The sequence below is a fragment of the Cynara cardunculus genome, assembly GCF_001531365.2.
Source record: "Cynara cardunculus var. scolymus isolate 2C chromosome LG 3, CcrdV1, whole genome shotgun sequence".
Classification (NCBI taxonomy): Eukaryota; Viridiplantae; Streptophyta; class Magnoliopsida; order Asterales; family Asteraceae; genus Cynara; species Cynara cardunculus.
In genome coordinates this window covers 39787870-39801730 of record NC_037530.1, presented here as the reverse complement: position 1 = coordinate 39801730, position 13861 = coordinate 39787870, and the positions used below count along the sequence as shown (strand labels likewise).

General features: G+C 34.0%; 2 protein-coding genes across 2 annotated transcripts; both read right to left on the bottom strand.

Annotated features, from left to right (window-relative positions):
* Nucleotides 1-876: 876 nt before the first annotated feature.
* Nucleotides 877-5210, bottom strand: LOC112508759 (sm-like protein LSM1B). The gene is made up of 5 exons (XM_025113500.1): nt 4750-5210; nt 2180-2248; nt 1970-2085; nt 1817-1879; nt 877-1262 (listed from the first exon to the last, which is right to left on the bottom strand). The coding sequence occupies exons 1-5, from the start codon at nt 4808-4810 to the stop codon at nt 1185-1187; spliced, it is 387 nt and encodes a 128-aa protein (XP_024969268.1). The 5' UTR covers nt 4811-5210; the 3' UTR covers nt 877-1184.
* A 2168-nt stretch (nt 5211-7378) lies between these two features.
* Nucleotides 7379-10412, bottom strand: LOC112509253. The gene is made up of 5 exons (XM_025114109.1): nt 10407-10412; nt 10237-10312; nt 8497-9026; nt 7969-8134; nt 7379-7398 (listed from the first exon to the last, which is right to left on the bottom strand). Exons 1-5 carry the CDS (start codon nt 10410-10412, stop codon nt 7379-7381), a joined length of 798 nt encoding a protein of 265 aa, XP_024969877.1.
* Nucleotides 10413-13861: the final 3449 nt, after the last annotated feature.

Genomic DNA, 13861 nt, shown 5'->3' with positions numbered 1-13861 from the left:
GCTAAATTTCGTGTAAATCTTTTATTTTTTCTAAAAGAAAGTTAAGACGGTGTTTGGGATTGCTTATAAAAATAACTTATCGACATATTTCATTGTAACATCGGTAATAAGCACTTTTGAGTGTCTGAATAAATGGCTTATACCGATACCAAACAGGTAATAAAAAGTTTTTGAAATTAATAATCATTCATATATTAACGAGATTGAGAGTAGGGGAGAGCCTCGGGCGGGTTCGCATGCCCAAATATAAAACCTAATAGGATTACGGGTCTGATAAGACATAAACCAAACCCGAACTCAATTGGTGTATATGCATCAACAAATATACAAGTTATTACGGTTTTACAGAAATACACAACTCATTTCCCAAACGTTCTTGATATGTCTATTCCATCTAATTAGACTTCTGTTCTCAGATACATTCCATCCCTTAGTTTTTTTTTTTACTTTTAGTACAACACATAGATTGGTACAACTTGCATACAATCATGCAACATAAACCTCTATCATATTTGCATACATACCAAACTATACCTTTCATACAGTAAGATACAGGTTACAACACGGTACAGATGACTTCACCCAACACAACTCAATAGTGGCACACACTCATCATAACCACTAGAATCCCGACATTTGACACCACACCGAACTTCTACCCAGTAAACGCTTACCGATCAAAATTCAACACTTTCACTTAACTTATCATGTACGATTTTAATCTATTAAAACGACATCATATGCCAAAAAAAATTGTCTGGCAACCGCATATTGGATACAAGTCATCACTCTCACTTACCAGTTCTAGTGATCGTTTTCAGCAGTTAAAGATTCTCAATCTTTATCATGTTCATTCGATAAAGTAAAATGACACAGTAAGCAATTGCCAGGTAAGTATTTAGTAAACGACCCCTACCTGATAACAGTAATTCTTTTAGTTTCTGAAATTGGGTGTGTTACATTATATCACACAAATTAGGAAACATGAATGCAAACAATGGCAACTACTGAAACACAGAAGCTTGGATGTTTTATCTACTCAAGATGTTACACATAAACTATGCAATTTAAAATAAAGATCAAACAGATAGTAATTCACCAACTCGAAATTGCCAGCATCCACCACCCGCGATAATATTTGCGGAAGACATGGCATCATGACATTATAACCCGACAAATTTTCCTTAGTCCATATCAAGAAACTCCATCCTTTTTCTCATCGAACCCTTCAGATCCGTAGCCTCCCTTTCCACCTTCTGAGCCTGGATGAACCCCAGATAACCAACGGTTAGAAGCTTCAATCATTTCACATGTTGTCGAAAGTAAATCAAGAAAACAAGACAAATATAGAAGGAGGTTCATTTAGGAACCGTAAGGATGCGTTTGGTACACTGAGCAGGACAAGACAAGGATCACTGTTTCATGTTTGGCAGGACTTTCACTTAAATATTAATAATAAAAAGTGGAAACTACGTAAACTTTTTATTTTGGTGTCGGTATAATCGTCTTGAGGGAAACTTTCTAATGATATATTATGTTAATTTTATAACAATTTAATAATATATAAACCCTAAATATATAAAAAGATATTGGTCATTTTATCGGTACTGTTTTGTGCTATCATGTCTATATACCAAACACACCCTAAATCTTTTAGGATCCCAGAAACCATCATTTTTATGAGTATTCATGATGAATAATGTGATAAAATATTCAAAGATGAATACTCACAGTATAGATGATTCCTGGGTTCCCAAAATATTTAATGTTCCTAAATGAATCCGCCCCTATGGGCCATAAAACATGCAACACTTACCCTTTTTATCTCGGCTTCAGAAACACGAGTCATATGAGGGGGAAGTTCCTCCTTCTCCAATTCCTAACCATTTCATGTCCACATATATCAGAACGAAGAACAAAAACAAGATTTCTTTAATTAAAATCATGGTTTTGAAACAAAACGTCATACCAGCTCGCCAATTAAAACGACATTCTCGCCACGGATTACATATAGACCTAACGGGATGTCACAATAAAGATCACCAACGATTACTCGCTCACAAGCACCTTCAAGGACAGCATTGGCTACATGTGACCACACAACCATTTCTCAATACTCTTACTACCAAAACAATTTGCAGTAGATTAAAAGTGTGACAATTAGCGAGAATTTTGGTACCAAATTGATCAAAAGATCGAAGTATCCCCAATAGCTTCCTACCATCTCTTAGCAATACAAGAAGTTTCTCTGTACAAAAAGGTAAAAGCGCTCATTAAAATCAACACCAATTATAAACAAGGAGAGAAAAGAGAGACCCCAGAAATGGAGCAAATTTAACATGTACAAGTTAAAGTCTTCGAGTCCCAAGCTTCATCAACCAACTCGTTAACAATCTCAATTCATATAAATACGAAAAACTTGAAACAAATTCGGATAGAATCAATAGATCCATTTGTCAAAGAAAACATAAAAGACTTTTCCAGAAGTACAATATTTTTGGGTTAAGTCCAGAAATTGTTTCAAGAGTATTTCATAGCAGGGCGGACCCACATGGAATGATACGATGGTACGGGCCACCGCTTCATGGTTCCATCATAAGGAAAAAGAATTACGTTTCTAAAGGTTGCCACCATATAGTTTTTGAAACGGAAATGTTAGCACAAGACTTTAATATCTAAGATGGTAAATGCTCCTGCCTTTGTACAAAAGTCCCAGATTTGAGTCTCATAGTTGTCAAAGTTGTTTTTAGCTTAAATTTTGTTGTGAAAAATAAAATTAGATACTTTTTTATAGTCAACTTGTGCCACCAACTGAAAACTTTTCTGGGTCCGCCTATGTTTCACAGATAGGATGTGTTTCAATTTCACTGCTTAATTGGGCCAGTTAAATCTTTCGGACCATGTAACAGGGGATTCACAGGGTTTACCAGTCAATGAAAGACTAAAAACCAGTTTTCTATATATAGGATTCAATAAGAATTCACATCTTTTGGACCAGTAGCTAATGACAACAGCATGTTGGAACACTTCAAATGATATACCTTTATCAGAAGTAATGCATTTGCTTCTCAAATTACACCTAAAACAGTAAATTGGTTAATGTTGAAAATGTAATGTTAGATGGAATACAAGTTTTCCGGTATTAGTAGCACGATCATTCCTCTATTCCATCACAGTATCAGGTTTCATAACCACTTTTCTAAACATCTCCGATCAACCATACCAGATATTGTCCGCTTTATCCACACCTTGACTCAACCGATCTGGGATCTCACAATCAAAGCGAAGAATATATGGTACGGTTGACCAGAGATGTTACAACTATGTATAAAATGTTTCTTGCAACTACATGTTTTTCTTACTGATCAACAACACCACATAATCCATTCTTTTGATAATAAATTTATCAATAGACATCTCTTATCCAAATATGCACAAATACACAATGCAATCGGCTTCTATTAACACAATCAGTAACTATTGATGGATGAAATCTTTCTCTGTTTTTAAAAGAATAATAGCATTAAATACTCAGTCATATTCATGGAAACTATTGTCTATATACTATAGTTCCCTTAAATCATTCCCAGGTTCCCTAGACCAAATTCACAGATGAGATTGGTATCTTGTTACAAGGAAAGGACCCTTTTACCAAAAGCTTACCAGGCAACTTACCTTATCGGCAGGGGCGGACCCACTATGGTGGGTACGGTGGCACAGGCCACTTTCGTTCCTCCATCGTAGTGCAAAAATAATTAGGATTGTGAAAGGTGCAACCGTATTATTTGTTGGGTGCAAGAGTTAATTCCCTGAAATTACAGTGAGAACACAAGTTTCTTTTGGTAATGTTGATTTGCATGGTTATATCTCCTCTTCCAGGTACGGGTTCGAATCCTATTTGCATTATTTTCTTATTTTTTAGCTTTTACTGTCAGGTTTATTATGTTTCTGAAAATGTTTGGGATAAGAGACTCGAACAAAGGACCTCACACACAAAGAGCAAAGAACTAACCAACCGATTATGACTTTGTAGAAAAAATATCCATAGATTTGTCTTTTATAATCAATGGTGCCACCACTTGAACAAATTTCTAGGTCTGCCTCTCCTTACCGAATTAACATGAGTACGTGACAAAAGTCGAGAATCTTATCCGGTAAGAGGCAAGTTAACAGACGAGAGTCTTACACGGTAAGTGAGGGAGACGACTCTTAGTGGTAAGAGCTTACCAAGTAAGATTGCTGCATACGATGCAATTTGATGGCCAAAAATCTTACCCGGTAAGATTAGTAAGAGTGATGACTCTTACCTGCAAGCGTTTTGGTGAAAGACCCCTAAATTAGACAGAAAAAACCAATTCCCACCACCATAATCTGATAATACATCACCCCGATATACACAACTAAGCATATTATAATTATGTCCTTCACAACACATTCCATATACAAGGTTTAGCAATAAAATTGTATATATATACACCCCCAAAATAATATCAAAATTCATTCTGAACTAGAATGAACCCCAATCCATTCAACTAACAGCATACAAAACAATAGAAATGAAAGAAATAATGCTATTTAAATGCTTTAGAACAATCCAGTACCTATATACGTTCTTACATAGCATCAGCAATTTCCATAGCAGTTAAAACCCCATAAAAATGTACCACGAAAGAAAGAAAACATCCAACAGGATGAAATCAAAGCCATGTAAGTTTGATTGTTTAAAGTAAACGAAGATCAGAAGCTTACTGTCAAGATAACTTGCAAGAGAAGTAGACAAATAGATATCTTCCGGTCCCGCCCACGACATTGAACTGAAACTTTTCGGTATGTGAAAAATCACCGAAAAATTCTTCGAATAAATAAACAAATTTGCATTGGCAGTAGACAACCCTAACCTCCTACCACTAGAATTCTCCTATTTTCAGTGACGAAACACCAAAATTAAAAACCCTAGTCAAATCAGCTGAACTACTAAATCGAGGATTGAAATAGCAAAAAACCTTAGAATTAACCCCCAATTTCGAACTCAACACACACTCTCGTAATGGAAAAACGTCAACAAAGAGTGATAGATGATTCTTCTTCTTCTTCTTCTTTCAGATCTATCTATAAACCCTAAATTAACTATCCCCAAATCTGGGGGCGTTTGGAAGATATGAGGCGATTGGGAGGGGAGGTGATGTGCTGACCCCCGTGGAGTTTTAATATTTTTGTGAACTGATTAACTGGAGTCTTTTTGTTAGATTATTTTATATTTGGCCCTTCAAGATATCAAGTATTCTAAATTCAGTCCCTCTATTTATAAGAATGACACATGGTCCTTGAATTAGTCATTTCTTATTGAATTTGAAAAAGGGATAAAAATTTATAAACAATAATTAAAATAATTATAATTTGTTATTCCTTATTGATTTCATTCACATAATTATACAAACGGTTAATTGTTGACAACTTCAATCAGTCTTGTATAAAACCCGTCTTTAATGAGAGTGATGTCAGATGACATGTTTTTGGCACTTAATGAAAGTGTCTTGATCAAACCCGGGACATGTCTTATATTTAAAAAATATTGTTTCGCTCATGTTTGCTTTTAAATTTTTTTAAAATAAATTGTAATATTTAAATGAATTTATTTACATATTTTTATTTTTTGAAAAAATCTATATGAGAGAGTATGTTAACTAGTCATAAATCATTAATTACACTTATGGTTCGTTTACTAAACACTTATCCGGTAAGTATTTAACGGTAAAATTCAACACTATCATTTATTTACCGAGTAAGATTTTAGTCAACAAAAACGGCTTTTGATGCAACAATTTGCTCCGTAAAAGCTAACTGTGGTAAGAGTCATTGTCCTCACTTATAAGGTAAGACTGTCGGTAAGCAAAGATAAACTTCTTTGTCCTTGTTATATTTATCTGGTAAAGTAATATAACTTGGTAAACATTTACCTGAGTAAGCAATTAGTAAACAACCCCTTATACACATGTAGAAAATAACCGAGAACTATTTAATCATAGATAAAGAAGCAATTATTATATTAATTCAATTAACATTTGAAGGTTGAAAGCTAAGAAATTAAAAACCATATCTTCAAAATCAATTAACATGTGAAAAGGTTTATTGCATTAAAAGGACCACAAGTAGTAGGAATGGTTCAACAAGAATAATTTATATTATGAAAACGTAAAAACATCCTTTAATTAATACTTTATCATATAGTGATCTTTGGTATGACTTGCATCGTTATATATTATCACATGTGATAAGAGTGTTTTTATGTTTTCATAAAATTCAAATATTTTCGTTCTAACCGCTACGTATCTATAATTCAACCCCGACATATTACCATAGTGATCTTTGGTATGACTTCCATCGTTGTATATTATCACATGTGATAAGAGTGTTTTTACGTTTTCGTAAAATTCAAATATTTTCGTTAGAACCGTTATGTATCTATAATTCAATCCCGACATATTACCATTTTATCTAAAAATAAGAAATAAAAAGAGAAACTAAATAAATATATAGAGAGAGGTTTAGAGGAAACCCTAAAAAAATTATTGAACTGAACAATATTCATATGTGCATTTTGGATTTTATGCACGTGTGCATATTATACAAATGTGCATATCAGACAAATTGCTTACAAGTTATTTGTATGCACATGTGCACACCATTTAAATGAACGGTAAACAAGTTGTTTATCAGTTTTTCATTTTTTATGGTTTTTCTTTTAACCTGACCCTAAATTAATATTAAATAACCACAAAAGTGATGCCTGAGGTCTCATGTTCAAATCCGATGAGAAATAAAAATCTCCTTATAACCATAGAGGTTCAAATACGGTGACTTCGAACCACCCGCAAAGCAGGTTGTCGTCCTGAAATTAATCGACCCACATAACGAGTTGGATATTCAAGTTAATCATTCATATATATATATATATATATATATATATATATATATATATAAAATAAGGTGTGAGAAATTGATTCATGAGACAAGGAGACAATGCAGATGTGTTTTACATGATATCCTCAATTACAATTCACAACCCATATTTTAAAAATAAGTGTGGTTGTACAAGAAATGTGAATATCAATGTCTAACCTTTTTCATCCAGAGAATATATATATAACATATTGAACCCATAAACATGCAAAAAGAAAAGAAGAAAAACAAGATGTGCCCCTGATTGAGATGGAATTGTTGATTTCCAAATCCAATCATCCCTGCCTCTCTCTTATTTTGCTAATGTGGGTGAGATATCAAACAAGGCAGAGGCAACCATACCATGCAACTCTCAATGTGGTTGTTGGGAGAGACATGTACAAAATATGTGCTTGCTTCATTTGCAGAGATCCAGTTTTCATATCTCTAACACAATATCTGAAATTTGAAACAAATTATCAGTACCTTTTTTGGTTTTGGTAAATCTTAAAAAAAATTAGAAAATCTCAATAAACTTTTTCATTTTAAACGATTAACGGGTCATTTACCAAACGTTTATCCGGATAGCCGCTTACTAAGTCACATTACCTTACCGGATGAATATGGCAAAAATCTTATTCGGTAAGAGCGAAACAAGGACCAAGAGTCTTACCCGGTAATTGAGGTACCCGGTAATTGAGGGCGACGTCTATTACCATGGTAAGCACTTACCAAGTAAATTGTTGCATATGATGCCGTTTTGGTGGACTAAAATCTTACCTAATACGTAAATGATAGTGTTGAAGTTTAGCGGCTGGTATGCACTCAGTAAACGGGCCCTTATTCTCACACAATCCCAGTTCCCAGGTCTATAATGACTAAGGAGCCGTTTCCAAATGATTGTTGGATGTAGGTAACCAATTTTTATTAGTTCAATGATTTATTTATATATAAAAAATCATGGATTTAAATTTATTGGTTTTTTAAAAGAATTTTTCATAAAAAAAGCAAAACTTTGATTGAACTTACATTCAGAATCGGTTTTCACCCATTTACACCCACCATTTGCATCTTCCTCATCCTTTCTTTCTGTTGCTTTTCCTTTCCCTTTCTTCGGTTCGATTAATTTCCTGGCAGATGATGCTCGAGAAGAATTCTGAGGGTTGATCTTATTCTTAAGCATTGCCCTTAATAGCTGCACTTCACAGAATTTAATTTACTCAAAAGATATTCATCAATGAATAAACTGTGTATTCTTTTAGAAAAATTACGAAAAATATGGTTGGGTTCAGCTTAAAACCACGAAAAAAAGGAAAACTAATGAATACTCTGATAAACCATTCAGTTGTCCGGTATGAAACAAGTGCATAAAAATAATTATCCGGTATTCACATGTACATAAAATTCGCATGAGCATAAAAACCAGAAAATATTTTTGGTTACTTTTATGCACATGTTGATGATGACGAATGAATGGTTATGAGAGTGTTGCTTAATTTTTCATTTTTTTTAATGGTTTTCCCTTGAACCCGAGTCAGGAACAACAATTAAGTTTACCCTCTCCATGCGGGATTCCGGAAGTCGATCTTGCAAGCTAGGAATTGGCGGGAGACCGCTACTACATACGAACATTTTCTTCAAGAGGAAGGAAATCGATTTTTTCCCGATTGCTTTCTTACTATTATCCAAGCAAATATCTTTGCATCTTCCAAGAATCACTCGAATTGTTCGATCAATATCTTCATCTTTATCGTCTGGATTGTTGAAAACGGTGGTCGAAAGTCTCCGATCAACTTCTAAGCTCGACGGGCAATTAAGAAATCTATCCAATGGGAGATCAGCAGTGATTTCTCCTTGCTTATTAGCAGCAGGTTTCTTGGACAAGAGTTTTGTTAACTCTTTCTGTAGTTTTCCGATCTCTTCAGGAGTGAATTCAGATAGATCCGGAGAAGATGACGCGGTACCGTTGGCATCTTGGATCTCTTCGTTTTCTCTTGGTAGATCGTTGTTTCCAAAAGTTCCGATTGCCAGCAACCGATGAGGCCAATCGCTCAATTCTTCTTTCCGAGGTTCTTGGTTCGTGTGATCTAAACAATGGGATATGAATATAGATTATTTCTTGTTCAACATGAGTGAAAAACAGGTCCATTTTCTTAACATTTTTGGATGCTTAAGTTCAGATAATTACCAAAATCAAAGGTACAATATTCAATGAAAATATATATATATATATATATATATATATATATATATGCAACAAAGATCAAGAACACGTTGTATGTAGTAAAAGACCAAAAACATTCGAACACCTGATTTGTAGCTAGAGAAACTTGTCTTTTCTTTCTTCTTCTGGAAATGGGTGATTCCAGACTAATCCCATGACATTTTGCGACTGTAGGCTTTTGTAAGATCCCACATCAGACGAAAAGGGGAACAAAGATTGTCTTGTAAGAAACTGGACACCTCTATCATATGCCCATGAGTCCAGGTGTGGACAAAACGGACAATATCTTGTACGGTTAGCCTGGGATGTTATAGCTTCGCCCACAGCTCTGAGATAAATATCCCGGTGGCCACAAGTCCATATGTAGATGGGGGACGAAGCCTCCGTGTTCTGTTTTTCTTTAATATTAAGACAAATACTCATCATAAAGATGATGTTTCTATGATATTAGAGTTCTGTTTTTCTTTAATATTAAGACAAATACTCATCATAAAGATGATGTTTCTATGATATTAGAGTTCTGTTTTTCTTTAATATTAAGACAAATACTCATCATAAAGATGATGTTTCTATGATATTAGAGACGAATAATTGTGTGAGAATGAAAGTTATATTGAGAAGCGTAAGAAGGGACATGGACCCTTGATCACTTTTCATTACTACCATCCATGAATTGCGCTTATCACGGGAATTGATCCGGTGCATCTCGGTGCACCGCATTAATTAGGATTAATCGAAGGGTGGAGATCCCTTCGTAGCCTTCTTACCATAACTTCCATTCTCACAAAAACCCAACCCTTATATTAGATTGGATCTAGCCATTAGGGAGTAATTTACATAATGCATTACTTTTCTTCATTTGATATATAAACTTACAGACCTCAATGACAACAAACAAAAGTGACCGTCTGTTTCTCATTAAAAGAGAGATAAATGTGTATTTTTTTCTCTCTACATATGGAATAGTCAGGAAGAAGCTAGATAAGGAAAGAACTGAATCAATTAAGCATCCTTCAAACAATTCCATCATATATTATAGAAGGTAAAGAAACAGAAATAGAAAGGGTACATACGAGTAGTGGAGACGGCTGTATTCGAGTTTTTATTCCCTTGTCCACCACCAAATTTACTTTGCATCCAATTGAAGAACTGCAGCCAAAAAGATATCACAAACCTTAACTTTCATAAGGAACCATATGTAGTAAATTATGTACAAAAACTGCAAAAAAACACATCATCTTACCTTCATTTTGATAAGATTGGGGCAGCAGGTGGCGGGGGCAGCGGTCGTGGTGGTGGTGGTTGGTTCTCTAAATTAAGTCTTGAGATGATTGGAAGAAGATCCTAGAAGCCAATGAGAGTTGGGAGTTTAGCATGAATAAAGAAAGAAAGAGGAGGAGCAGAAGAATCTCCCAGTGTACATGTTATAAAACACAGGTAGCGCATGATGTAACTTCTGCTTAAAACCTCCCAGTATGCTTAATTAACAGCTGATAGGTACAAGTATCCAAAAAACAGCAATTTGGCAACTCTCATTCACTCCTATTCATTTGTGAATAAAATCATTCCATCGTATGTTATCTCAGCCTTTCTTTATGTTTTAAAAGAAGAGGCTTTAATGAATGATGATATTTCCCCAGTATTCCATGCATAAAGAAATACTTTTACTAATATAATAATCCATTCATGTTTCCTTGTAATAATACATTCCCAACAACGTCTAGTGCAGAGGTTGAGGGTGCACACGTGGCACCATTTCACTCCATTGGATCCATCTTGGCACCAAAGCCGACATGGGGTTATGTGCTAATTACCTTCGAATTTTTCTTCATTAATTTTGCGAAATATGGGTAACCCCAGACTTTCTAAAGAGAGCTCGAGATTATAGAGATTTTAACATATATTAAAGAGAAATGATCCATGTCTAGCCACTCTAATACACGTCCGCCAAGAGACTAGACGGACAAAGATAGTCCAAAGTATCAAGAGGGGTCTAGCACAGATTGTCCAGAATGATAGATATTGATTTTGATACCATGTGATATGATACCATGTGAGAATATGTAAAACCCATCAGAGTAGAGAGCTATTGAAAAAAGAAGAAAGGTTCCAACATATATACAGAAGAAAGAAATGGTCTATGTCTAGCCACTCTAATACGCCCCCACCAAGAGGCTAGACGGGCAAAGATAGTCCTAAAGTATCATGAGAGGGTTTGATAAGTAAAGATTACCCTAGAATGTCGAGTTCCAAGAATGATAGGCCTTGACTTTAACACCATGTGAGAATATGTGGAACCCCATCAGAGTAGATAGCCATTGAAAAGAGAAGAGAGGTTTCAACATATATGTTCGAGAAATGGTCCATGTCTAGCCACTCTAATACCTTTCTTTCTTTTTCCAACGAAAACCAAAAACATCTTGATTTATTTTTTCAACACTAAGTAAATACGGTCGATTTTCCTCTACTTTTAGAGAGAATATTCATTGTAACGGTGAATCATGTTACTTTGCCAACATCATACAACCAACAAAACGAAAGAGACCAACATGATAAGATGATGCTCATTTCTCACCTTTTTTGGTGTGTGATCGTTCATGAATGAGAGTGACACATTGTTATTTTCATAAAATTTGACGGGTTTCTAGGTCCAACCGTTGTAGTGAATGTACGTTTTCTTCCGTTGTGACGTCCCTGTGCCTACTCTCAAGAACTCATGATTTAAAGGATTGTCATTATCAATAGTGAAAAAAAGCCTTCCGACAACCATCAAATTACAAAAGGTATCAAAGATTCGGAAAATATCAATGTCTACCAGCTCAATTATCATGTTATGATCTATCCTTTCCATGAATCTGCCAATAATTAGAATACAAAATGTAACTGTTGCATTCATCTAATGACAAATAGAATATGTACTTTCAACACGAGTATGAATAGTGTAATTTTTATTGCATGAGTTACAAACTACTATAATACAAAAAAAACTAACACTAGATTTCATAACTTTTAGACATTAAATAGTATCGACCGTAAACTTTACAAAATATTACACAATTCCTATGCAACAAAGAAGAAATGGTTGTTTCAGTGAAGATCTCTTAGTTGTGCATGGAAAGAACATCCGAGAAGGAAAAAAAAATAGGCACATTGTGACATAGAAAAGCACGTATCCCTCCAACTACTCATGTATTCTATATGTCGGCTTTCTATCCTCCTATGTCCTATCCTCTTAACTCTTTTCTTCCCATCCACATTAGCTACTGACCCCTACGCCTAGTCTACCATCATAATTCTATGTCTGTAAAACTCCTAAAAAAAATTGTCCATGAAAACGTCTAAGACCCATATCCGTCCTCAGTTGCTCATCTCACAGCCTTCTCGACCTGGCTCCTCATAACATATTGATCCATTCTTTGTAGTTCATTGGATTTGAGTTGTGACGACAAGCCAAGTTGGGCAAATTCCACTCCATGTTTGCACTCAATTACACTTCTCTAAAATATATAAATGTCCAGTATGATTATATTTAAAATTGTTGAAACTGTAGAAAGAAATTCTATTTAATGAAAAACATGAAATCCATAGTAATAAACAACAAAATTAATTTTCCTGTTCGAGTCGTTTGGGTTTTCTCCTCATAGGGCAATGGACCGAGTCCTCCAAGGCTCCTGGTGATGTTCATGACTAATCTCTAAGATCGTGGGATTAGTTAAAATGCATGCTAGCCGGTCCGGGACATCCATGAATAAAAGTTAAATTCAAAACAATGAAAATACTAAATTAAAATGTTTAAAGAAACTATATTCTATTCAATGGCCAAAAGTTTAATGTGTAGTAATTGTTAGTTATAATATAGATTATGCAAAAACTATGAATCCAAAGTCAAATGTTTGTTAATGTAATTAATAAAATGTGTGTTAATAAGAGTTGATATGTATGGCTAGCAAACAACCATGAAAGTACTTGCTCCGACCAACACGTGGACCAACAGCTCGAATCCCGTAAAAGAAAATGGTCTCCTACTAGTAGCAGCGTGCCATATAATTTAAAGTAAACCTTCTATCTTTTTTGACTGTCTTGTTTGATTGTAACAAATAAATAAAACTGATACAGTAAACGCCAAGTAATTCCATTTCATTATTTATATATTTGTTCTAAAATAAATATCTATAATAATATATAGTTTTAAGGATATATGATCATTATAGTTTTTAATTAATAGAACAAATTTACTCTTAATTACAAAGAGAGAAAAAAATTTAATCTCATATATTATAAAGTGGATATTTATTTTGGGACAAATTAAGATAGTAATGTAGATATTTATTTTTTATAGATATGAAAATAATTGTTTACACCATTTATTTAGTAAGCATGAAAAGATGACAACAATAAATTAAGCTAGCAAATACAAATTTATAGTATAACTTTGCATAACTTAATAAAATTATCAAAAACTTCATTTATAAGAGCAAAAACAAAAATCAAACGAAATACAAGATGAAAAGAATTTAAAACAATGCTATTTTCTCAGACAGCTTATATACAAAAATATATATTTTATATTTATTTCATTGATTATCTTTCAACAATAATTTTAAGAAGAAACAATAACCATCAATAGAGATATTGATTCATCTTTTTAATTATATATTAAGCATATCAAATTCTTTTAATTTTAATTGAATTAATTAG